The 26987-nt window shown below is 41.6% G+C and overlaps 1 protein-coding gene across 1 annotated transcript; it reads left to right on the forward strand.

Annotated features, from left to right (window-relative positions):
* The first annotated feature begins 1800 nt into the window (after positions 1-1800).
* LOC137332704 (transmembrane gamma-carboxyglutamic acid protein 3) lies at positions 1801-26453 on the forward strand. Its single transcript, XM_067996647.1, has 4 exons — positions 1801-1866; positions 18097-18142; positions 21864-22024; positions 24705-26453. Coding segments are annotated over exons 2-4 (717 nt in total). The 5' UTR covers positions 1801-1866; positions 18097-18141; the 3' UTR covers positions 25260-26453.
* Positions 26454-26987: the final 534 nt, after the last annotated feature.

The raw sequence follows: 26987 nt of genomic DNA on the forward strand, positions 1-26987 counted from the left end.
TCGATAGTCAAAATCTTTTCCCAAAGGTAGGGGAGTCTATAACGAGGGGGCACAGATTTAAGGTGAGAGGGGAGAGATACAAAAGGGTCCAGAGGGGCAATTTTTTCACTCAAAGGGTGGTGAGTGTCTGGAACGAGCTGCCAGAGGCAGTAGTAGAGGCGGGTACAATTTTGTCTTTTAAAAAGCATTTGGACAGTTACATGGGTAAGATGGGTATCGAGGGATATGGGCCAAGTGCAGGCAATTGGGACTAGCTTAGTGGTATAAACTGGGCGACATGGACATGTTGGGCCGAAGGGCCTGTTTCCATGTTGTAACTTCTATGATTCTATGATTCTATGAAAGCAGATTCAATCGTGGCTTTCAAAAAGGAATTGGATAAATACTTGAAGGGAAAAAATTTGCAGGGCTATGGGGAGTGGGGGAATGGGACTAACTGGATTGCTGTTACAAAGAGGCTCGATGGGCCGAATGGCCTCCTTCTGCCCTGTAACCATTCTATGATTTTATGCTTTATATAGTGCCTTTAACATAGAAACATGTTGTCTTGTTTTTGTGTGAATCTTAATTCTTGTGGATGAATTGACTAATAATGTCAGCCACAGTATGGTCTGATATTGTGATTTTCTATCTTTGAGACAGGAGTATGTTCGACAAACCATGTAAACTCTGGTGTGAAAAAACTCAATAAAATAGGGCATGAGGGTCTACTTATGGAAACTTCATTTCATCCCAAAGACAAGTAGAATTGTAACAACCCTTGTTAGTGTTTTGAATTTTAGAACTACCCCTTAGATGCCGCCTGGGAGCACACACTTATAGCACTCCACTTTGTGCCATCATGGATGGGAGTGCAACGTTGATGTGTTTTTAGTCCTCATTTACTCTACCATGCTATTACAATGCAAAAGTCTACTCGACACTTTTAAAAATGATATTTTTTTATTTTCTCTTTCCTTCTTTTATCTCTCCAGGTGTTGCTGTCAATCCACTCGTACGTTTCTACAACTACCACTTTAACCAGCAGCGAGGGTGTGCATGAGGAGAGTTAGCTATGTCCTTTGTAGACCACTGGCTAATTATCTCCCTGGCACAAAGCCTAGTTATTGCTTCTCCAGCCGAATTCGACCTCACACCACATTGTAAGTATAGGCTCTTCTGACAAAATTGATTAATTTGAAAAGCATTTTTTCTTTCAAATTATTGTAAGAATTGCTGCTTTTCCAATGAAACGTAAGCAATCCTATACTGTATACATGTCTTCTTTTTATAAGATTAAATGCACCGTGTCAGAAACCGTGACATTCATCCAAGTTTTGCAAAGTCGTGATGCATCAGAGTGCCAGTGAGCAGCTGTTTCCTGGGATACTGAGGACTGCGTAGGTGTTGCATTCCCATTTAGCGCAGCAAACTGGTGTGATTCCAATGACAAAATGAGCTGTTGATGGGAGGGGGCTGGACGCCGCAAATCGGCATTCCGGAAGCTGTAGCCCCGGTTTAAGGCGTGGCGCATGACTATCCGCATCGTCCAGCTAAAAATCTTACACCCTGGGCATGGAGGTGGGCTCGGGGGTTGACCCTGGCTGAAAAATAAGACGGTCTGGGAATTATTACCGGAGTACAACTACAACTCCCACAATACTTCACGGCCCCGCTGGGCGAGGAAACCAAACTTGATCAAACAATGGCCCCGCCTGCGTTCATCAGCGATTGGTGGCTGTGGTGGGAAACTCGAACGGTGTATGGCTGAGGCGTCGATCAATCACGGCAGGTGGGCGGGGCCCCGCGGCCAGCAGCCTCGGTTGCGCGGTGCAGTCGCTGTGGTGCGGGGTTGCTCGGAGCGCATTTAAAGGCGTGACGTGTGAGGTACGTACTGTCTGTGTCTGTCCCTCTTTTGTCTTCGTTAATGGAAGTCTAAAGGCTATTTTATTTATTTTTTTTAAAGCTTGTTAATGTTTCAGCTGAGTGTGTTTCCAAGGTGTCTCTGTTCTTGTCCTGATGATTTTGTTTTGCTGCAGCATCACTCACTTGGTACCTTTTTTCTTGCCACCCTCACATTCCTGTTTCCATGGAAACCCCATGTAATATTTAAGGGTGAAATGATCAGTTGTCTTCAACAATCTTAATTTTATTGAGACAGTATTAACTGCAAACAAACTAAAAAAAAATCAAATCTTGTTAATAAGAAATCTCAAGTAAAGCAAACACTCACCCCCTGTTGATCAGCCTTGTGTATTTGTACTCGATTCGCTTTTCATTCTCCGAGATTGTCATTGCATTTGTTAGGCTGACTCTCGTATGATGTTACAGACAAGGTTTGTCAGTATCTTGTTTAAAATATTTAGCTGTGGCTTTTATTCCTGGTTTTTTTTTTGCAGATTAGCTGTTGTATGGACTGGAGAGTTGTGGCTGGCTCTTGAGGCATGGTTCCAACTGAATAAGCTGTGGTATTAATAAGCTACAGATGTAGAGCACTGCAGGGTTAAATATGTTTCATAATTTTTTTCAAATTGTGTAATAAGTGTCAGTGCATAATTCTAGTTTTATATTTAAACATGAAATGAAAATTGATTGTTGTGAGATTATTGTCTCACTCCTCCTTTACTGGGAACCAAGTCTGAATTTGGCTTTTATTTATGTGTAGCTGCAGAGGTGGAGGTTGGATGTTTTCAGGGAAAGGGAGAAGGCTGAATTATGAAGTCTTATGGAGAACTCTGAATTGTTTGAACTACATACCTAGAAGATGACAAAGATAGAGGAGCCACTCCACCAAAGAGCAAGCCCTAGTTAAAGCTACAAATGTTACACACATTTTTTAGTTTTAAAAATACCTTACATTTATATAGCATCTTTCACATAGGCACTATACAGGGAGATTTGTGAAAACTGAGCAGGAAGCGGGGAAGGTGACCAAAGGAATAATAAGAGACATAAGTATTGAGAAAGCTTTTGAAGATGGGAAGGGAGGTAGCAAGGTGAAGAGGTATTGGAAGAGAATTCAAGTGGAAGAGTACAGTGCCTTACCGATGATGAAGTGGAGGGAGGAGAGACCAACAATAGACTAGCATTGGAGAAGTAGAAGGTGAGTGTGGGGACATGGGGCTGGAGAAGATTGATGAGGTAGGGGGGATGGATCTGAAGATGAGTACAAGGATTTTCAAATTGATACTTTGAGGAACAGGGAGGCATTGGACGTTTTCGAGGATGGGTGTGCAGGAATTTCTTCAAAATCAGTTGCGGTTTGTGTAGGTGGAAGTTGGGGAGGGGAGAGTATTAGCGAAATCGAACATTGAGATGTTGAATGCAAAGGGGCAGTGAGATTAGATAGGGGTGTAGATGGGTGATATTCTGGAGGTGGAAGTAGGGGGTCTTGGTGTTGGACTGAATATGAGTTTTGAAGTTCAGCTCAGGGCCGAACAAGACCTTAAAGACCTCGTGCACTTTTGTGTTCAGTCAGAACAAGCCAATGGAGATGAAATTGGTGTCCGTGGTATAAAGACTGTGGTACTAGCCAAAACTGAAGCCATACTGTTTGAGTTGAAGAAAATTCTGGCTGAACCAAAATTTGTAAGAGACAGTTGGACAGCAAGGAAATAGTGGTGGAATTCAGGGTAGTAGTGGGAATGTAGAACTGAGCGTCATTGACACCCATGGAAGCTGACCCCATGTTTGTAATGATTTTGTCAAGAGGAGGATATAGTTACGAAATAAAAGCGGGTTAATATATAACTGATGGATACTGGAGGTAACTGTGCAGGCATTGAAGGTGAAGCTAATAGAAGAGATATGTTGAGTACATTAGTACAGATAAGAATGGAAGCAGGAGAAGCCGATGCCACGGAGATGGGCCACAGACACAATAATTGACTATATGGAAAGTCGAGGAAAGAAAACAGAGAAAAATCAGCCTCTGTTACACAGAATATCATTGATAACTTTGATTGGGGTAGTCTCAGTGGTGTAGGTGGGATAGAAACCATACTGGAGACACTCAAACAATGAGTGGTTGCAATTTCATGATGATACATTTGACAATCTTTAGAAAGAACAGATTGGAGATAGAGCAGGAGGACAAGAGGAGTTCAGAATAGACTTTTTATGAAGGGGAAAGGAGGTCATAGCAATTTAGAAAAAGGGGGGAAACAATTCCTGAGGAAAGGGAAAAGTTGAAGATGCGGCCAAGCATGAGGCTTAGGAGTGGTATTTGGTTTTGAGGGACTGGATTGGAAGGGGATTAATGGAACACGTAGTAAGTTAAGAAGCCTCCCCATCCTGTGCTTTGAGTAGTGCACACATGCTGCTGACCTGGGCTCTCCTCTCTTCCCAGTTTTGATGGCCATTAACATAAAAACAACAACAAGCCACATCTGCTGGATTTGATCTAGCTGTGAAAATATGGACATTTGAGTCACAGACCAAATGGATTAGCTTCCAATACTTCTGATTTTTTGGTGACTAAAATCACCATGTAACATGGTACAGAGCCACACAGCCCAGGAAGGTCCTAGGTTTGATCCCTGAGCTTACTGATTACAATAGAGGTGTTGGGCAGAAGCTACAGTTAGTGACAATTTGGCTCGCATTCTCTCTCCTGATTGTTATCCAGTGAATCCTGCTTGAATGTGTGCACTTATGGATTCCAGGTGAGGATATAATTGGACCGGGACATGATGCCACTTTTCCCCTCCTAAGTCAAATGACCTGCCATTACTCCCTGACCTGGCTCACGCATGCCTCGGGTAAGGCACAGGAGGGCTGTGAGAACTGTGGAACTTCAGAAAAGGAGAAAGTTGGAGGAAGAAAAAATAGCTAGATACTTTAGGCCAGCCTTTATGTTAGAAATCGAGGGGCACACTGGCTTCTGGTGTCAAATTGAAGTACAGTACTTTGCCCATTGGTTCATATGGTGTTGCATGTTTGATAAGGGTATGTTGGTTTGCTCGTTATTGCATTTGTTTTCCTGGATACAGTGTGGATCCATTTGTCCTGTAGTTTGCACTGTTTATTATCTATTACTGACCTGCAGTCTAATGGCAAAAGTCAACTTTTAAAAGATGAAAAGTGGACGTTGTCTTTGTTCAGCGGTATGTATTGTTATGATTAGAATTCTATCCCAGTGAAAAGTCTAAAGGTCAGCTATTTGAAGGAACAGACAGTCTGGCTGTACTTCTTAAATTTAAAAAAGCTGAACTTGCTTGTAGTAGAAAGAGGCCCCACTGTGATTAGTCCCCTATTTAGTCACCAAAAAGAAAATTGCTTTGTGAGTGATGTCGGTAAACAGAGGACACAGATTTAAAATAATTGGCAAAATAGTCAGGGGGGAAATGAGGAGAATTTTTTTTAATGCAGTGAGTTGTTATGATCTGGAATGCACTGCCTGAAAGGGTGATGGAAGCAGATTCAATAGTAACTTTCAAAAGGGAATTTTATATATACTTGAAAAGAAAAAATTTGCAGGGTTATGGGGAAAGAGCTGGCACTGATACGATGGGCTGAATGGCCGCCTTCTGTGTTGTATGATTCTATGTCGTGCATAGATCATGTCGAGGATGGGTACTCTTATTAATAAGATAAGTTAGCCACGTCTAAAATAATTCCTTGAAAATGGCTGTTGGATGGCATGCCAGTGCTTGGATAAAGGTACTCATTGCAGATGTAATATAAATTATTGTGTACCCTACAAAACTAAATTTGACTTGATGATGAAACAGATAGCTAAATACTTTTGGAAGTCAGCCATTACATGTAAGGGTTGTTTAATGGTATTTGAAAAGTATGTCCCTTTTAATTATAAACAGCTGGTGCAGCACTGTGTGTCATGTTTTTTAGTTTAAGAATGAACACTGGAAGGGTGCAATCTAGAAGGGTGCATTCCCGAAAAGGGCCTCGATCACTTAGCAAGCTGGATGTGCAGGAGGCCTTTCCATGTTCTGTTTTGACTTAGTCATTTTAGATTAAATTATTAAATAACAGCTTAAAGTGTCTAAGTATAAAAATTATGTAATGTTAGGACTCCATTCCTTATGCCTGTAGCATTTCTGTACTTTTTGTTCCTCCATTTTCCCCCTCCCTTAATCCAGTCAATCCCTCCTTAACCCAGTGATGCTGAGGCCAATAGCATGCCCACTGAGTATGTTTATTGTTTTGAGGAATTACTTTTAGGACATCACCGAAGATACTACTTGCTTCACTTTATAACATGCAGAAGAGTATTTTCATTGATTAGGTGTAGCTAAAATAAATCAGATTTAAAGGTACATTATTTGTTTTGGTTCTGCCAGTTTCAATTTTGGTGCAGATTGAGAGAATTCTGTCACTCCTGGAGTTTGGCAATCAGCATTCATTTCTCATTTCTCTTAAATTGAGCTACCACTTTAATTGCAGTGCGTGGCTTGCTTTAGAATTTTAATGGGCATGATCTCAAGTACAATTTTGGTAGTAAATATGGTGTTTTATGATTTTTTTCAAACACTTGTCATGCCTGGGGTATAGAACCCTGAAATAAGAAAGGTTCTCGACTTGAGAATGAATATTGCACAACTGCTGTGAAAGAGAGTATAATACCTCATCTGTTTGCTGTTCTTCAAAGTGATAGGTTCTCAGCAGTTTTTTAAAATTGTAAATTTTAAAATGGTATATATTTTTTTCCATTCCATTTGGTTAGCCCAGGTTTCACTGTCCAATAAGAGAGCTGGAAGCTAATTTGCTCCCAGGCCTTTACGAATGGTATTAGAGAACTTGGGGAAAGGTACTGATTCCCTTGCAGATTCTTTCTGACTCCCTTTGGGAAATATCTGACCTCTGCTCACCTCATCCACACAGCTGAGATCAGGAGCTTGTTGTGTAAGGGATGCAGAAATTAATTGTGAAGTCTCTAAAATAACACTTTGTTTTGATTGTATTTTTTTCCAATCTTCATCCATTCCTGAAGAAGTCATTAAAATTGGAATGGAGATCAGTAAGTATTGGCAGCATTCATACATCTTGCTGGTGTGGCCATTCTTTGTGTGTGAGCCCAGGTAGAGTTTGCAAGCTATTTGATCATGGGAGGGCCTTACAACCAAGCCTGTTTCTATCCTTAAAATTATTCACATGCAAGCACTTTGCAGCAGAAGTCACTATATATCGAGATTATGAATAGGAACTATGGCTGATTTTTATTTTCTTCTCCCAACTATAGGCAGGAGAAGTGAGTGGTAGTGTCTCCGTCATTGCATTGGCAGATTTCAGCTAAGTCAGGACACACCAGAGATGCAGACATCCTATTCTGCAAGGTTCAGTCATATACCACATGACTTAATGCATGTGTTTTCAAAGTGATCAAACTCCTTGGTGTGTGGGACCCCTGTAAATATTCATACACTCATAGGGACTCCCTGCAGATATTGACACACTCCCAGGGTCCTCCATCCAACTTCTGAAGACAGTGTCAGCTACCCAAAAGAAAACAGTGTTATCATTGCAGAGAAACATTATTTTTATTTGTGTGCGGTTACCTGAGCAGAAGTAACCTGTATCTGACTGGCTAGAAGTCAACTTGAGTATAATGATGTGGAACCCTGTTCGGTGCTAGAGAGTCTGTAAGATCACTTTGGTTCCGGAAGTTACTGAGCACTGTTTGGTTTAAAACAAACTGCTAACCAAGGTCAGACTTGAGCTGACAGGCCCATCCATTTTACTGATGGTGATGTCAAGGTTGATATTTAAACCTGCGGACTAAATTGATTGGAGCTGGGAATGCTGTTGGATTTTCTTTACTAATTAATCCAGGTTGGAGTAACATTATTTATTGCATTTGTTGAAGGTTAAAGACCAGCAATTTAATTCTTCTTGTTCCAACTATGTTTTACTTGCATAATTTATTCATGTGGGCCTGAGATTTCTCCCTGCTACTCTTGATCCCCAGGACAACAGTTAACAACAGTGGGCTGCATTTTGCTGTAAAAATAACAGTGAGGCTAACTGAGCTCATCGTTATTCATGTGCAAATCAGACTATAACTTCCAGCGACCACACGTGCAGTTAAATGCGGAAATCCAGAAGTTGTTGCCCAAGATGCGCTCCTCCTCCAAAAGCTGAGTGAGAACTGTATCTTGCTGGCTGACTCAGCATTCAAATACATTGAATGGCGTGAAGCTTCTATACTTACCTCAAAGTTATGGACTAAACTCGCCAACAAAAGTTAAGTCAAGTCTAAGTACCCTTTTAACGTGTGGTAAGTCTTAATTACTGCCAAACAACCTCTCTGGCATTGAAAATTAACTTTTACAAGTGTGAAGTCTCATTCCATCAGATTTTAATTATTGTTGGACATTTAGAATTTTTAAAAACTTTTTCTTTCTGTCTCTTAATTCAATCTTTCTTACCCTCTTTATTTCACTTTCTGTACCTGATTGGACATTGCATTCACTATTCTAACTTACACTTCCTGGTTTTGACTGCGCTGTTATTAACGATTCTTCAATCTGATTGGTTAAGGAGGTACGCCGCTGCTTGCCCTGTTCACACAGGTCCCAGATGCCCTGAAGAGGGCGCCACACTGTTTTGAGCTCCCAGTGATAGGAACTTGCTGTGCAAAAGCCCATGGAACGTCTATGGGCAAGTGCAAGTCTAACTAACAGCCGTTTGTTCACCGCTCAGCAAAATCCAGCCCAGTATGTTTTAATTTGTCACTGTGCTAGCCTAAATTTCTATCTGTGATTCAGAACTTGTTGGCTTGGAGACTACTTTTGCTACTTCGAATCCTTCTTGGCTCACAAGCTACCTGCAGTGGCTGCCCGTCATACTCTTAAGGATCTATTTGGCATTGTAATACTGGTAAACTCCACACTTGCACTATAAAGAATGTTGTGTAAATCAGTACAGTGCAGCTGTCACTTGCCTCTGGAAGTAGCTTGCTCCTTGGGGCTTAGTGCTTCCCCCATCATCTTTAATTTTAATTCACTTATAAAGGTGTAAAGAAATTGTCATCACACTGTAAGGACAGAATTAGGGGCTATAAGCAGAGGATACATCACGGGATACCAAAACATAAATCCTGTTACTAATGTTAGATGTATGAACTCCAAATCTCATCATGCGTATAATCAGGATAGTATATGCATTCATTGATTTTTGTTTTTTTAAATGTAATGGTTTATTCTGTGGGTTTGCTGTGACAGAAGGCTGCTTGCTAATATGATACAGTTGCTATAGTGGGGCTGCATCATGTAGTCAGTTCAATACAGGCCACAGGCTGGCACTCAAAATTCATTATTATGGATGATGCAACCAAGACAATATAATTTATAGAAAATGACTTTGGGGGCAGAATAGTTTTTAAAAGCCTGGTATAATTGGGTATGCAGATACATGCATCATGTGATTTTAAGAATACAAATGAATTTTCAGAAATGACCACTTCGTGCATTATTGGTTTGTGTCAATGTTCTGTCACTGCCTAATTTCAAAAGTGCGGTTACATTGGACCACCACATTTCTCATTTATGCTGTGTATACAGTGATTCTGTTTACTATTGGGGGATTGGAAAAGGTCATTTGTTGAATTTGCTAGGCTGCATTACTATGAACTTTGTCATTTGATTGACACAGTTAGAACTTTGTAAAATTCCTTAGACTTTGCAAGATGTTTTGCATTTTATGAACATGCACACGAGCTGAAAGGCAGCTATTTTGTTTCATAACTATTATGAAACGGGAATTCACCTCAAAAGATTCCAACTGTTCCAGTACCTCTGTGGTTTGTGTTTATTGAATTTCCTAATAACCTTAGTGTTTATAATGGGATCCATTAGTTAAACTTGTTCTATGTATAGCTGATACTGAAGTAAAAACATTGGCATTTATGTGGAGCAGTTGTGCCATGTACAAAGTGTCAGCTTAAATTTCTGACTCAGAATATTGGGACAGTAACTGAAGTTCTGAAAGTAGCAGAAGATGAGTTCATACATTCTGCTTCAACAATGGTGGTATTGGGGCATGGCGGCAGGGTGACGGGAAGAGGAAGAAGTGGCAGACAGCTGTTGAAAGAAATTCATCCACGATTTCTTATGCACTATCTAGGACTTAGCAACATGAATGCCACAATAAAATCCAACCTGTGAACCACACTAACCACAATAATGTCAAAGCTGTAGTTATTCTGTGGTAGAGATAAACAGAAAAACCACAAATACTACAGATCTGAAATAAAAACGGAAAATGTTGGAAATACACAGTAAGATGATCAGCCTCTGAAAGGTAAAGTTAGGATATGGTTTGAGGTATGAGCCTTCATCGAAACTTTTCTTTCCCTTTTTTAGATGCAGATCAATGTGCCCTGCATTTAAGGATTTTCTGTTTCTGTAGTCTATTCTGTGACTATGGTACTCGTAATACAGCCCATGTATGACACACTGTGATATCCACGGGGCTCAGTTTTAGCCCCCAAGATCGGGTGGGTTGGGGGCGGGGGGGCAGACAAAATCAATGTTTTTGGGAGTGGGCAGACATCCTGGCTAGAACCCGCCCATTTTTGCATTAGACTCAGGCAAATCTGTGTGCGTGCGCACAGCAGTCACCAAGAAGTCCCGCCCCCACTTAAATCTGGCGGTCCAATACTTAAAGGGGCAATGTACCTCATTGAAGTACTTAAGGTACTTTATATTTTGTATATTGGACACTTAAAATGATTTTAACCTTCTCTGGGCGGCTTTCCCATCGCTTCCAATGCACGCTTGGTGAAAGCAGGTGGGAAGGGATGGGTCATCTCAGATGTCGCATGGACCCCCCTCCCCTCCAATCTCTGATGTCACCTGGACACCCCCCTCCCGTCCGATCGATGTTGCCTGGACACCCCCAACCCGCCCCCTGATCTCCGATGTTGCCTGGAATCCCCCCCCGCCTCCAAACTCCGATGTTGCCTGGAATCCCCCCCAGCCTCCAAACTCCAATGTTGCCTGGAATCCCCCCCCCCCCGCCTCCAAACTCTGACGTTGCCTGGAATCCCCCCACGCCTCCAAACTCCGATGTTGCCTGGAATATCCCCCCCCCCCCCGCCTCCAAACTCCGATGTTGCCTGGAATATTCCCCCCCCCGCCTCCAAACTCCGATGTTGCCTGGAATATCCCCCCCCCCACCCCCCCCCGCCTCCAAACTCTGATGTTGCCTGGAATTCCCCCCTCCTCCAAACTCCGATGTTGCCTGGAATCCCCCACCCCCCACCTCCAAACTCCAATGTTGCCTGGAATCCCCCCCCACCCCCCACCCCGCCTCCAAACTCCGATGTTGCCTGGAATCCCCCCCAGCCTCCAAACTCCAATGTTGCCTGGAATTCCCCCCCCCCCCCCACCTCCAAACTCCGATGTTGCCTGGAATTCCCCCCCCCACCTCCAAACTCCGATGTTGCCTGGAATTCCCCCCCCCCCACCTCCAAACTCCGATGTTGCCTGGAATCCCCCCCCACCTCCAAACTCCGATGTTGCCTGGAATCCCCCCCCACCTCCAAACTCCGATGTTGCCTGGAATCCCCCCCCCTCGCTGATCTCCGATGTCTTTTCCCCCCCCCCACCCCGCCCCCGCCCCACCCAACCCCACCACTGCACGATTTCTCTCCCAACGGCTGATGAGGTCTCTCGCTCTCTCTTTCTGTCTCTCCCTCCCCACATCCTCCCCCCCCCCCCCCCCCCCATTCCCCCCATCCCCATCGGATGTGTAGCTCCTCTCTATCGGGAGCGATACCCGGATGAGGCATTGACTGGCCTCATTAAGGTCATGATCGCACCTACTTCCCTACTGGGTTTCACACCCGAAAATCCACCCCCCACCCCCCTGCTCTCCCCCTGCCATGCCCATGATGTCCACGGGATGCATTTATTGAGTGATAATGATTACCAGGAAATAAAAGTCAGTTTTTTTACACAATGGACTGTATTGTTGTCCTCTGTAAAGTTAAAGAATAATTCCTTTACTAAACTGTCATAAACAATAATGGTTTAATAAAAAAAGTTTACTCACAGGGAAGATATACTCCAGTATATATATCGTGAATAACAATTACTATGTATTATAGTACAATAATTATTATATAAATATACTTTATTTTGGGAAAGAAATCTTGGTGTGTTGACCATGGAATGATGTATGTGCAGATGCTAGCTCAATTAATAATTTTAAATCTCCGATCGATATATTTTTGCTTGCCAAGGATATTCAGGGATATGGAGCCAAGGCAGGTAAATGGAGTTAGGAGTTAGGATACAGATCAGCCATGATCTCATTGAATGGCAGAACAGGCTTGAGGGGCTGAATGGCCTACTCCTGTTCCTATTGCAGGAATACTTTCCATACCCCATGTTTTCAACTGACATAGCACTGAGTTAACAAAAGAGTTATTTTCACACTTGATGGCTTGGTGGGTATTTTTAGAAGTGGCGTAACACCAGCTAAGCTTATGGTGCTTTGAGCTGTCTGCACTGTCTGCATCTGCTGTAATGCTCCTGATATGATCGCGCATACTGATCAGAATTGAATGAAGCATTGTTTCATTTGGAGGAAATTAAAAAATTTTCATCACTTGCTTGTTTGTCCAGGAACTTCTCAGGATTTGCTTGAATTAATAAAGTAGGAGAGTCTAGAATACCCGCCCCCCCTCCCCCTCAACTGCTTATTACTTTTGGCTTGTATAACACAGACTGTATTTTAAGGACACAACCCATCTTGATCCGGATTATGTTGATAAACCCTTCAAACTTCGCCTTGTTATGTATGGCCTTATCTGAACTGCTTGATATAATACACTATGCATTTACCATAGACATGATATATAGTGGATGCTTTTCATCTTGAATATGTAGTGAAATAACTCCTGACATCACTACTCAAATCATGATACAGTAGCATCTCCGTTCAAATCATGCCACAGCACTGAAACAGTTCTAATCAAATTCACAAATGACATCCTATGTGACTTGTGGTGCACTATCCCTCCTCATCCTTCTTGACCTGCCTGCAGCCTTTGACACAGTTGAACACACCATCCTTCTCGAACGCCCCTCTTCCGTTGTCCAGCTCGGGGGGGGGACTGCCCTTGTATGGTTCCAGTCTTACCTATCCAGTTGTAATCTCCTGCATTGGTTTCTCTTCCCACACCCACGTGCCCCCACCCCCACCCAACCCCCTGACCTATTTCTCATATACCATGCTGTCTTCGGCGACATCATCTGAAAATAAAACGTCAGGTTCCATGTGTACACTGATGACACTCAGCTCTACCTCGCCATCACCACCTCTTGACCCCCCCCCCCCCCCCATTGCCTCTGTGTTGTCAGACCACTTGTCTGACATCCAGTCCTGGATGAGCCGAAATTTCCTCCAATTAATCCTCCAATGGGAAGGGAAAAGCCATTGTCTTCGGCCTCCATCACAAACTCCGTTTCGTAGCCACTGATTCCAACCTGCTCCTTGTTCACTGTCTCAGCTAAACAAGACTATTCGCAGCCTTGTCATCTTATGTGACCCTGAGCTGAGCGTCTGACCCCATAACCTGTCCATCACAAAGACCGTCTACTTCTACCTCCGTAATATTGCCCGTCTCTGCCCTTGCCACAGCCCATTTTCTGCTGAAACCCTCATCCATACTTTTGTTACCTCCAGACTCGATTATTCTAATACTGTCCTGATCGGCCTCCCACCTTCCACCCTCCATAAACTTGAGCTCAAACAAAACTCTGCTGCCCGTATCCTATGTTGCACCGTCCTGTTCTCCCATCACCCTGTGCTCGCTGACGTACATTGGCTCCTGCTCCACCAACTCCTCGATTGTAAAATTCTCATCTCTGTTCAAATCCCTCTATGGCTTTGCCCCTCCCTATCTCTGTAACCTCCTCCAACCCTCCGAGAACTCTGCATTCCTCCAACTTTGGTCTCTTGTTCCCCTCTTCCTTTGCCTCATTATTGGCGATGCACCTTCAGCCATCAGGGTCCCATGCTTTGGAATTCCCTCCCTTCTCCACTTCGCTCCCCTCCTTTAAAACGCTCCTTAAAACATAACATAAGAAATAGGAGCTGTAGTGGGCCATAGGATCCCTCGAGCCTACTCTGCTATTCAATAAGATCATGGCTGATCTTGTACCTCAACTCCACTTTCCTGCCCTATCCCCATATCCCTTGATTCCTGTAGACTCCAAAAATCTAATAATCTAGGCCTTGAATATACTCAACGATTGAGCATTTCCAGCAGTCTGGGGTAGAGAATTCCAAAGATTCACAACCCTCTGAGTGAAGACATTTTCCCTCATCTCAGTCCTAAATGGCCGGCCCCTTATCTTGAGACTATGATCCCTAGTTCTGGACTCTCTAGCCAGGGGAAACAGCCCCTCAGCATCTACCCTATCAAGCCCTCTAAGAATATTATACATTTCAATGGGATCACCTCTCATTCTTCTAAACTCCAGAGAATATACCTCTCTGACCAAGCTTTTTGTCACCTGCCCTAATGTCTCCTTTGGCTTAGTGTCAATTTATGTCTGATTACACTCCTGTGAAGCACCTTGGGATGTTTTACTACATCAAAGGCACTATATAAATGCAAGTTATTGTTGTTGCATGTTGTGGGTCAGAATTCCTGATCTCGCTACAGTTTTATGTGTATTATAGCTGAATCTCCTAGAGCAGTAGCAACAGTTAGGAGTCAGGTGCAGCAATAGGAGTTTGGAGAGAGGGATAGTGCCAGAGGGAATGGGAAGTGGGGAGAATAGTTCCACGATGAACTGTAGAGAGGATGGAGGAGGGCAGGAAGAATAGGGGGGAAGAGGAAGACAGTGCCAGTGTGAATGAGGAGAGGGGAAGATTGTGAATGTGAGCTGGGGAAAGGAGAGAGAAGAGTTCCAGTGTGAAACGAGGGAGAAAAAAGAACTTGCATGTATATAGTGCCTTAACACGTCCACAGGACGTCCATAAGTACTTTAAAGTCAATCGACTAATTTCTGAAATGTAGTCACTGTTGTTATGTCGGGAAATATGGCAACCAATTTGGCACACAGCAAAGTCCCACGAGTAGCAGATGAACACATGACTAGATCATTTGTTTTTTAGTGGTGGATGAAGGAAGAATTTTTTGCCAAGAGACACTGGAAGAACTCCTTGCTCTTCTCTAAATATTGTCATGGCATCTTTTATGTTCACTTGAGCTAGTAGAGAGGGCCTTAGTTTAACATCTCATCAACAAGATGGCACCTCCAACAATGTAATAGTCCCTCAGAACTGTTCTGAAGTGTCAGACTAGATTATATGCTGAAGTCTGCAGTGGAGCTTTAACCTATAAGCTTCTGAGTCAGAGGCGAGTGTCACCAAGTTGATACAGGAAGAGAAAATTATCTCTGAACTGGGAAAGGAGGGGGAGGGATTAGTAAACAATTTGACATTCAATAAAACAATTTAACAATCAGTTAGCAACAGAGAATACAAATAACATATTCAAAATAACATGCAATTTCTCTGCAAGAAATGAGGAAAAATCAATCTTCTTCAGTTTTCCAATGGTCCTGCTCATGACCAGAACAGACATGAGAATTGGGTCAGTTCTGCTGATAAGTACTATAAACACTCTGTCCAGTTTACCATCGATTTTATTTACATTTATCTATATGATATATAATTAAGCCTCGAGTCTAGCTTGCATTCTGTAGCAAAACTGTGTGTAGTTCGTACCGTTGTACTTTTCTGATTGGCCAAGATTTCCCAGGAACATTAAAACTATCAAATTTTACATGAATCAAAATGTTTTAATTTCTACTGTATCTTCTAAAGCACCATGAGCAATGAGAGATCCTCTAGTTTTGTTTAAAATGTGATAATTTAAAAATATTTTATTATTGCACCAATTGTATTCTAGTCTGGACTATTTTTTGAATTTTGTCTATTATAAATGCTAATGCCTCCCATTTTTATGTGGGGCAGCTTTCGCATCTTAACAGAAGATTTTGACTGTCATCTTCAAAATCATAGTGATTAAAGATGGGAATTGGGAACCAGTACATTCCTAATAGGCTAGCATTTAATGAATCAAGTTTGACCTGTGTACATATCAGTGATCTTTTTCTACTCCAGTGACATTGTGAGTGGTATTCCTCCATCATGTCATCAAAACATAACCTAATAACATCACATGATGAGGAGTCGACTGCAAAATGCTGAATCTAACCAGCAGTCCAAAATATAAACAAGATAATTAAGGGAGATTGAAAGACACTGGTAAAAGTGCAGGTATCACCCTTTGTAATACTTCAGGAATATGGAACAATTTGGTCAACTACATTTCCCCTTTAATCAAGGTACTAAGCCACGGGTCACCCACGATGAATGTATTAAGTCTGCATATGAGAGAGGTGATTGGTGGGATGAAATGGTTTCGGGAGGGGGGTGGCGCGGGTAATGAACTGAAATATGGATTGATCTCTTGCACTGGTGATCCAATCTAGGGACCCAGATGGTATGTGAATGTATAGTTCTTTTTTTTTTGCCACTCTCCCACTCAGAATATTAATGATGATTGGTACAACAGAATCTAGCCTACTGAAAATGATAGTCATCACTGCCCAGAGTCCTTTTCCCAAGCTGGTTTTAAAGAATACTTGTATTCGTCCCCAATGATGAAGTGAGTGAGCACATAAAGGGTACTCCTGTCAGTTGTATTTCTGATGAGTTTGGAAATTCAACCATTGCACATACAGTAGAGAGCTGGGCCTGCTGACTGTGAGATGTCATGATCATACTCTCATAGTCTGACAGTACCTCATAGAATCATAGAATGATACAGCACAGAAGGAGGCTATTTGGCCCATCGTGCCTGTGCTGGCTCTTTGAAAGAGATAAGTGACCAGTAATTGGCAATTTATTACATCAACTATAACAACCAGAAAATCATGAAAATTTAAAACTTGAGATTCATCCATGTTGAGACTGGCAGCTCTCTGGGGTGGAATGGATTCCATGTCCATTGCAATATGTCTTTAATTGTTCAGTGCTGCAGCTGATAATTTTATTTTATATCTGCTTGTTCATTTAAAGGAATACAGGATAATGCTGTATAATGAGTTTCCTTACTTATAACCTAGCACTAATTATCAATAAAAATATTCATTCTTTTATTTTTAAAATACATTTACATATAGCTGTGCTTCTGATATGCGCTAACATCCTTCCTCTTTATATGGAGGTCCAGATGTGAAGTATAAGTATTTAAAGACTTGCATTTAGTTGAGTGTCGCCAATTCCTTTCCCTGCCACTCAGTTTGCTCCATTTTAGTATCTTTCAATCATTAACAGATACTCCAGTAAGGGTCATTTTCAAAGATTTTGTTATCTATCTATCTATCTAGCTATCTAGCTATCTATCTAGCTATCTAGCTATCTATCTAGCTATCTATCTAGCTATCTATCTAGCTATCTATCTAGCTATCTAATCAATCATATATATAGCGCGCCTTGGCGCATGTCTCCAGTCTTTTATTTCAGCTGGGGAAAGTGGAATAGGGAAACAAAGGGAGGGGAGCAGAAATATTTAAAGAAAATCAGTGCAATAGCATAAAAGCTGCGATTTGCATACCTGCTAATTGCTGCAGTTGATTTAGGTTAGTTTGTGCGTGTTAATTTGTGAAATTATTGATTTCTGACTGGCGCCTGGCTGCGGTGTGAATCTCCCGTTGTGCAGTATTTAAGATGTTTTTGTGAAGGCCACATTTGCTGAGTGTATTGTATTTCTCCTTTACCCAGTCATATAAAATACATTTCAAGAACTGAGGTGGCATTTTGATGTAATTTCCAATGTTCCGTGTAATCTTTAAAAAAAATTTGCTCTGGGTAGGAATCCCTACAACTGGTGCCCATGACACTCTGATGTCTAATTGGGCATCAGCAAGAGCACTTGATTAGAGTCAGTCTCTGAATTAAGTTGTAACATGTGGCTGTTGTGTTTGACCTAACAACTGGCTGATAATTAATGTACCCATTTAGGTGAGGTCCTGTGATCAGCAACCCTAATCCTCGGGTTTACAGTCTTCTGGTTTGATTTGGCCACTCATCTATTACTACTAATAATAACTTTTGTCTTGTTCATAGGTATATGTGTTCTACCCAGGGAAGAACTTCTGCAGGCTAGCAAGAAGTGAGTAGAATCATTTTCGTTAATGATTTTATTTCAGAACTTAAATTGAAAGATTTAAACACCTTTTCTTCAATTAATAACAGCATTGTCTCAGTGCCACCCAGATTGGAAATTTTTGAGTGCCTTACTTTGTGGGATTGATAATCTGGGGTGTTTTGTAAATTTAGAAAACCATACATTGTTTATAAATCTTATAGCAGAAGTCTGTACAGTTATCATGTTAGAAATTGCCAGGACAATTCACTATAAATAAAAACAAACCATTTTGTCCTTGTATAAGACTTTGGTTAGGCCTCACTTAGAATACTGTATCCAGCTTTGGTCCCCTTACATGGTGGATGTTGTAGATGCCTTGGAAAAGGTTCAGAGGAGGGCCACAAGAATGATACCAAGCTTAAAACACCTTAGCTACCCAGAAAGGCTTAAAAAGCTCGGCCTATTTAGTCTAGAGATTTGTAGGCTCCGGGGTGATCTTATAGAGATGTTTAAGATAATTAAGGGACTAGACTGTATTCATAGTCACAGACTATTTCAATTCGATAGGTTAGGGAGGACCGGGGTCATGCGTACAAGTTACCAGGGGCGAAACTAGGTTGGGTGTCGGGAGGTGGTTCTTTTCCCAGAGGATAGTACACATATGGAACAAATTGCCGGCTCGTATTGATTCGCTGCATACCTTCAAAAGAGAGCTGGACCAGTTCCTGCCTATGGTGGAGATCACGGCATACAAAGGTAGGTAGAATGCTAAATAATATAAATCATGGTCAATGTGATCTCCTGGACTAGTTTCAATCGTCTAAAGGGTTCAGGATTTTCCCCAATATTTTCCTCCTAAATTCGCCCTGGGTTTTTAAATTTTTTTGCCTTTCCCAAGAGATTACATAGCTGGTGGCGGATGGGGGTGTTATGAATCACGACTCTGTGGGGTAGGCTCAATGGATTAGCTGGTCTTTTCTTGTCTATCATTTTCGTATGTTTGTAAATGAAGCTGTCACTGCGGTCCCCATGGACCTGTTTGAGTCACTCCTTGTCACTAGTGCTGGTTTTGCTTACAGCTCCTTTCTCATTCAAATAACTGCATCAGGAACTATCTTCACTATTTCTTTCACGTCTACAAGAGCTGGGATATGTTGTCTGTTCATCTTTCTTACCTTCCTTTTAGATTTCAAACTTCCATGCACACACTTTCATCAGTCTGTTTACAGGTTTAATACATTAGGATTGTCTAAACTAATTATATATTTCACATCAGGAATTAATTTTTAATTTCTAGGAGGGAAGATTAAATTAAAAAGACAGCACATTCTGAACCTGTGTCCTTGACATGACATTACCATTCCATTATGAAGTGTGCCCTCTTGCTCCCGGCTCTCCCAATACTGCTGCGTAACTAACTGTTAGAAGGTGTGCTTTCACACTGATTTTTTTAACTCCTCCCTTCCCATGGAGAAGTCCCTCCTCTGCACATGCACCTCCACCTCACCTCACCATGTTTGGTGGAGTGTGAATTTGGAATTCTCACTTCTGAAACCTCAGTGAATCACAATGTTGACTCCAAGCAATGTGAGCAGGAACCTGGCCAGAAAGACAGTGCCAGCACCTTCAGGGTCATTTACACAGAAAAACTGAAGACAAATGCATGTTCTGCTAGCATGCCCTTTAAATGAAAATATGACCATCCTAGTTGGTTGTAAGGTTTCACTGAATGAGCCTGTATTTCCATCTAATGGCCGCCAAGAATGCTTTCCCTAAGATTTCTTTTGAATATTCCAGATTAGAATTGGAGGTACAAACATTATCAATATACTCCCTGAATGCAATCCCAAAGGAGTTAATTGGCTTAGGATGTTGATTGTAGGGGAGGATGCTACCTCCCATAACCTGAAGTTTTGAGGTATGGCTCTGCATTGAAACTAAATGAGGGTTCGTAAAATGCTTGAGTGCATAATGAACTGAACACTCTCACTCTGTATGTAAGATATTTTGGAGCCTGACCCCAGTTGCTTTACAGGTGTAGGGAATGGAGGAAGATCTTACTGTCTGGTCGAACTGGGGTCAGCTTTTCTTTTCCAGTTATTGGGGGAAAAAATGAATTGCATTCTGGCAGGAACTGTAATCAGAACAAGCTGGTGCTCCTTTAGTGCCACATTAACACACTCCAGTTTTTAATTTTAAAAAAACACATGCTAGGAAGATGTGCTGTTTTACTGTGGTTTATTGTATGTGATTTGATTATGCACAACAGAATTTGATTTGAGACTTTAGAGCACAGCTTTGGCTCAGAATATAAAGTGTTCTGACTTTAAGGGTTCATTTACATCACAAGCTCCATGACTGAATATCTGACTTGTGCTTAGTCCCAAATTGGAGAATGCAGTAAATCAAGAACAGTAATGAAGCTTACGGTATTCCAGGTTAAGGTTGTCACAGTGTGACTTCTTTACCCTGTGCTAATTTGTTTTTTTTTAAATGACTGTATAATGTAACTATCATCACATTACGGTGAAATATGATCCTTTCTGTCGTGGCGGAATATCTGACATGGAATATCCTCAGTGAAAGAGAGAGGTTTGAGCTGCACTATATAATACTTTGATGCCTGCCTAATAGTTTTCATTGCATTATACAGAAGCAAGTAATTAAATCTTATATTTCAGTAATGCCATCAACTCCTAATCTTACTTTATTAATGCATTACAAAAGATGATTTTACTGCTCGTCACAACTTCAGTAGTAACAGAGACCCTATTTTTCTGGGATCTCTTGACCTGCCTGCAGTTCCACTGGTAAATACATTGAGTTGGCTGCAAATGGAATTCCTCAGATATCGTTACTTTGTTCATTCATTCGTGAATTCGTCAAAATTACAAAGGTCGTTTGCATATGTACAGAACTAGTAGATTCCTGAATCTACATCAAGGCTGGTTCCACTTTAATGCGAGAGAACAGTACATGAGGGTTGCTCTTCCTCGAGCTGTAATCTGCTATAATGTAAAAGCACTGTGATAGTGCAAGCACACTGTATCAAGTGTATTGTATTTCATGATATAGTTTCTACATTTGCAGTTATTCCCTTAACTGTTGACAATCCTGTGTTACTGACACCTTATTATGCTAATATCTTAAAGGCTCATGGCCAAAATGTTGACCTGTCTTTCTGTTTCAGGTAGTGGTTGACCTCTTCATTTTCAATATTTTGTGTGTATATTTTGTTTTCAGAAATTGACCCTTTTCCTTTATCCAAGTTAAAGGACTTCATTGGGGTCTTTTTAAAAAGCCACTTTCTCTCAATCTGCCAACATGATTGACCAGTAACAAGGTATTGTCCAATCTGTGATTGGTGTCAGGCCACTGCAATGTCTCAAACCCTGGTAAGCCACTGATCACTGCAGTGTGTTTCAGCCTTGGTCAGTTCCAGACCCTTGCAATGTTTTCCAATCCTGGTCAGCACAGACCGACCTTTGCAATGTATCCTTCTGTGTTTATTCATGAATGGCAAACTCCATGAGGTGTATATCTCTTAGCAGGTCAAACCAGATGTAACACAGTTGTGACTTTATCACTGTTGTGTTATGGTATTTGAGTCCAGTCATTCATATAAATGTTTTATCTCACATATAGCTGCAAGGTATCCTGTAGGTTTCTGCAGGTATTGAAAATCTTTCTTAGGCTTATTCAGAAATGTCCTAGTAAGGTTTAAATATTGCCATTTCCCCTGTAGTGTTTCTCACATCTAAAGATGCCAACTCCATTCTGAAGCGGTTTCCAAGAGCAAATGGCTTTCTAGAAGAGATCCGGCAGGGCAGCATTGAGCGGGAATGTATGGAGGAGATCTGTGTGTATGAAGAGGCAAAAGAGGTCTTTGAAGACAAAGAGAAAACGGTGAGTGTATTCTTCAAATTTCACCACCTTGCTTGATGTGAGTAAAGTCTAATTAGTACTTCATATACATTTCATTATTGTGTACACACTGTTATTTGCTTCATCCAGCATGATTAAATATGATTCCTGAACTTTTAGCAGATTCCACACTGGGTACCAGGTACTGCTCCCGGTGCAGCTGTGGGATATAGTGATGTAGATAGAAATGTGCCACCTGTTGTGCTACTGAGCTGTACAGTTCAGGAAGGTCAGAGATTGATTCCCAGTTTTTGCGGAATAAACTGAACTAACCCAGGTGGGTAGTGTTAACGACACAACAATTCGCCCCAGAGTCCTTCGATTAGGGATAGGAAAAATCAGTCAGGGTTCATGCTACAAATTACTACAAAGTGACCCCAGCTGGAAAATTCTGATATGTGAATGCCAATTGAAGGCAGGGTTAGAATTGTCTCTGATGCTCTCCATGGTTCAATAGCGTGCTGCTGCTGATTGCCACGGTTTACATATGAAGAATGGCTACTTGAGTGAGGCACCACAGGGCTGCTGACACCATTGCTGTACCCCAGCTCTGACAAAAAAAAAAGAAATTTGAGACCACCATTTGTTGCCTGGTTTATACCGATACCTGTAACCTGCTTCTATTTTCAGACATCTTTAATCTAAAGTGTTATATTGTTCCATCTATTCTTGAGCATTATTTGAAGTAGCTCTCAAAGGAATTTGATTTCAATAAAAAAACAATTAATTTTTTGCTGTTTCAGCTTTATGCTTCAGAAGCAGCTTTTAGTAGTTCTAGTTTTTAATGGGCACTGGTGTTGTTGGAAAGTCGTCAGGGTATTTTTCCAATGAGGTTTATTAACATGAATGCAATGACATTACCACTTTCTAAAATGTCACTGCATGAAAAATTTGTAAAATTACACATAATGCTTTTCCTTGCCTGCAATGGGAACAATCTACCTGGATGAGCTAGAGTTTGAGGTGCTGGCATGTGCTGCAGTAAAAGCTGTTTGGCAGCATTGTGACTATGTGTAATATGGCATAAAATATCCAGTGTGGACAGAATTTCAAAAGATATTTTGGAATTGAACGATGGGTTTGCACACTGTCTTTGCATCTCTGGGAATTCTGTTTGAATCTAGCACAGACTGATGAAATAAAGTCCTTCTCCAATGGCTTGTTGTAAAGGTCCTATAGGAAATGGAGTTCCTAATGAACACGAGTCTGCAGCCCATAATTTGGCCCAAAACAGCAGTCCTATTCGGAGAGGCTCATGTGGAAAATGAAAATGCCACTGATACATTGAGAGGCAAAGAAAATTTTCTGAGTTTGAGCTAAGGCATATTGTGGGGGCAAAGTTGAAGGAGCTTTATCCAGCACCTAACCTATGCTTTACCTGACCTGGGATTACTTAATGGGCAGAGTAGTGGGAGCTTTATGCTACACGTAACCGGTGCCATTCTTGATCTGGGAGTGCATGATAGGACAGTGTTGAGGGAACTTTACTTTGCATTAAACATTCCTAGGTTACATGTAGTATGGATTAAATAGTGAAATTGGATGACAAAGTGCAAAAATATCATGTTCTCTAGTGCTGAGATCCTTACTTTGAGCACATTATTAGACACAAAAAAAACCACACTGGAATATGAGGTTGCTTGATGGTGTACAGCTTTTATGTCAAAGTATTATGTTATGGAGGGGAGGGTGACAAATTCTCCCCTGCAATTCACCAAACACTGAGTTCTCAGTCTTAAATGGGCAGTTTGGGGAAAGTACTTCCCCCAGAGTACAGAAAGTTAAATTGTGGTCATACCTAACCTTTTAATTTTTTTTTGTCCTGCCCTCACTTCCATTCCTCCTCCTGAAGGTAGTAAGTCATTGTCACTCCCTGCAGCATCTCACCCAAGTGGAGATTCTTTGTGTGTAAGCCTGAAGTTAGAATGTTAGTAGATTATTTGACTGCAGGGGGCATCACAGCTAAGCGTGATCCTGTTCTCAGTGTGTGTGTTCAGACACCGACTATCAACAGGGAGGATCACTGAATGGTGATCAAGAGCAGCAAGCCTGGCTGATTTTCGCCTCCTAATCCAGAAGTGCTGAAGCTAATTGTAGTGTTCCTCTTGCCACACTGGCTGAGAGCTGCTAATCAATACAGACTGGGATATCAAACTTGAGATCTTGCTGATCCATATTGCTCAGCTACTCACTGGATTAACTTTCTGAGCCAGTGGCAGAACACATTTTTTCTTTCTTTGTAGATCCACATGTACAAGCGTGGGGGCATTTATACTGTGGGATGCAGCCAATGAAGGAAGACCCATGCATCTCCTGTCAACTGTGCTCTTGTAATGTAAAAACACTTTAGAGCAGCCTCGTGTGGGGTGACTGACTTTATATTTATTTTTCCTTGCTCACCTGTGGGGAAAAGTCTAGCCTCTGCCTAGTGCCTTCCTACAGTGGTAACACCTCAGATCAGCAACTCACATGAATGTATGCTCACTGATGCAGACAGGAAGTTCAATTATCACTCGGCATGTTAGCTGAGAGATCTTTTCTGGCCTGCAATAATGTGCAATAAGTAATGATTGTAACGTGATCTTGATAAAACTTAGGAGTTAATGGACTGGTTTCAAATCTGCAATCTTTTTTTCTTTTTCTCTTTTTCTCTTTTAAAAAGATGGAGTTCTGGAAGGGATACACCAGCAATTTGTATACAACCCCCAGCAACAACTCTGGTCTGCGTGTGGAGCGCACTGATGCAATCTATGTTGTCGTCCCTCTACTGGGCGTTGCACTCTTAATTGTTATTGCACTCTTTGTGATCTGGAGGTGTCAGCTGCAAAAGGCGACTCGACGCCGGCCGACCTACTCTCAGAACAGATATCTGACGAGCCGCACAGCACGGAGCCTGCCTCGGGTCCTTGTGCATCGGGAGACGTCACATGCTCAGACAGACCCATCTCATCATGAGCAGGGTACCAGACCTACTTTAGACCGTAGTGAGCCCAGTGCCCAGCCATCAAACAGAACACTATATGTGCAGGAACAATCTGCTTCGGTCTCTTCTAGGCTGTCCAATGCCACCCCCCCACCTTCATATGAAGAAGTTACCGGACATGTGGAAAGCAGCGGCGAGGAGACAACCACACCGTACAGTGACCCGCCACCAAAATATGAAGAGATCGTCAGAGTACATCCTGCTGTATCACGCCAGAACACCCCCAACAAATAACTGGCTGGGGATTTGAGAGAACTTACTAATTCAGTGATAGCATGTCGATGTGAGAGACCTCTTGCTTTGAGACAACGGTGTCTACCTGTGGCTGCTTGGGTTAAATTTACTTCCAGAAACCACACAAGTGTCCAGGGCCATGGTGGCCCATAGCATTCGAGTAAAGCAGAGGTTTAGTATGATGATGAGGAGGTCGGTGGCAATCTGTGACTTTTTAAAACAAAATTGGGTTGTGCTGTGTCATGCAGGATGAATGTCTTGGAGAGACTATTCCAATTCATTATGCAGGGTAAAGGAGGTGTTTACCCCCTTAAGTACATGAAAAATACCCCAACTGTAGCCAAATTAAATTGAAAGGTCAGAATCAGCAGTGTGACTCATCGTTACCACTGTGGTGATGGCAAACAACAGATTGATATTCGCTATATGTGATCCTATTTCTTTGTTAACACAGCACCACTGCCGATTGTGTCACATTTTCTCATTACTCACAAGGCTTGTGCACAAGCATGGAGAGTAAATGCTGTAAGAGTCTTAAGAAAATGCAGTGGCCTTGATCAATCCTTTGTTTGGGATCTGCAATGTATTCTTCTTAATTTAAGCACAGAAGAGAAGGTATGCCTTATAAGCAGACTTCTGGCTCCTCAGTTTATACTTGAAATAAACTTCAGGGAACGGGACAAAGCTCTCATGTGATAGGTTGAGAAATCTCCATTTCTAAAACTTGCCACTGCCACCAGATTGCAAGGTGCCAGAACCCCCCAATTCCGGATCTGGGAATTTTGTCCCACCTGCTTGTTCTCTGCTCTGATCAGCTGTGTACTGAAGTTTGGAATATTTAGATAAACATGGGGATTGATTGAAAGCTCACAGCTTAATTTGCTGGGTGTGACTGGAGATTTACCAGTTAGGCAAGTATAAGTGCTTGCTGGGATAATTGGTGTGTTGTTTGGAAAAGAAATTACTAGTGGATTAGATGCCTAAAAGAAATATATTAATAGTAATATATTAATAATTTCTATATCAAAAGGGGAAACCATCTCCTTCTCAAATTTTTTATGCTGAATTTTTATTGAATTTAAAAGAAACTGAAAGTGTAAATGTCTGCTTATTAAGGTAATTGGAATGGATGATTGCATGTTTCAGAGAGGTGATATTGAAGTTCTATACAATCTCTTGTTACTGGTGATGGACTGGGGTTGACAATTGTAAACAATTTTACAACACCAAGTTATAGTCCAGCAATTTTATTTTAAATTCACAAGCTTTCGGAGGCTACCTCCTTCGTCAGGTGAACGATGTGAACGATTTTCACATCGTTCACCTGACGAAGGAGGTAGCCTCCGAAAGCTTGTGAATTTAAAATAAAATTGCTGGACTATAACTTGGTGTTGTAAAATTGTTTACTCTTGTTACTGAAGAGTGTAAGCAAATAGCCTAACCATCTTCACTGATTGGGATGATGCACGAGTTTTCCATTAAATCCTGGAATCTTAATGGATCCTCTAGACTCTTTCACGGGTTGAAAATTCACATGGTTTGGGCCAACAGTATTGTCATTTTGGGACAATGATTATGTTTACCGAAGGGTTATGTACTGTTTTTTTTTACTGATGCACTACAATCTACTGTGGTGATAGGATATACATTTTTCCGTAAGGTTACTTTTGGACACATAATCAGATGGGATGTTCACGTGGGCAATTTATCTGAAGGTAGAAATAATCC

Source organism: Heptranchias perlo, chromosome 15 (genome assembly GCF_035084215.1).
Source record: "Heptranchias perlo isolate sHepPer1 chromosome 15, sHepPer1.hap1, whole genome shotgun sequence".
Classification (NCBI taxonomy): Eukaryota; Metazoa; Chordata; class Chondrichthyes; order Hexanchiformes; family Hexanchidae; genus Heptranchias; species Heptranchias perlo.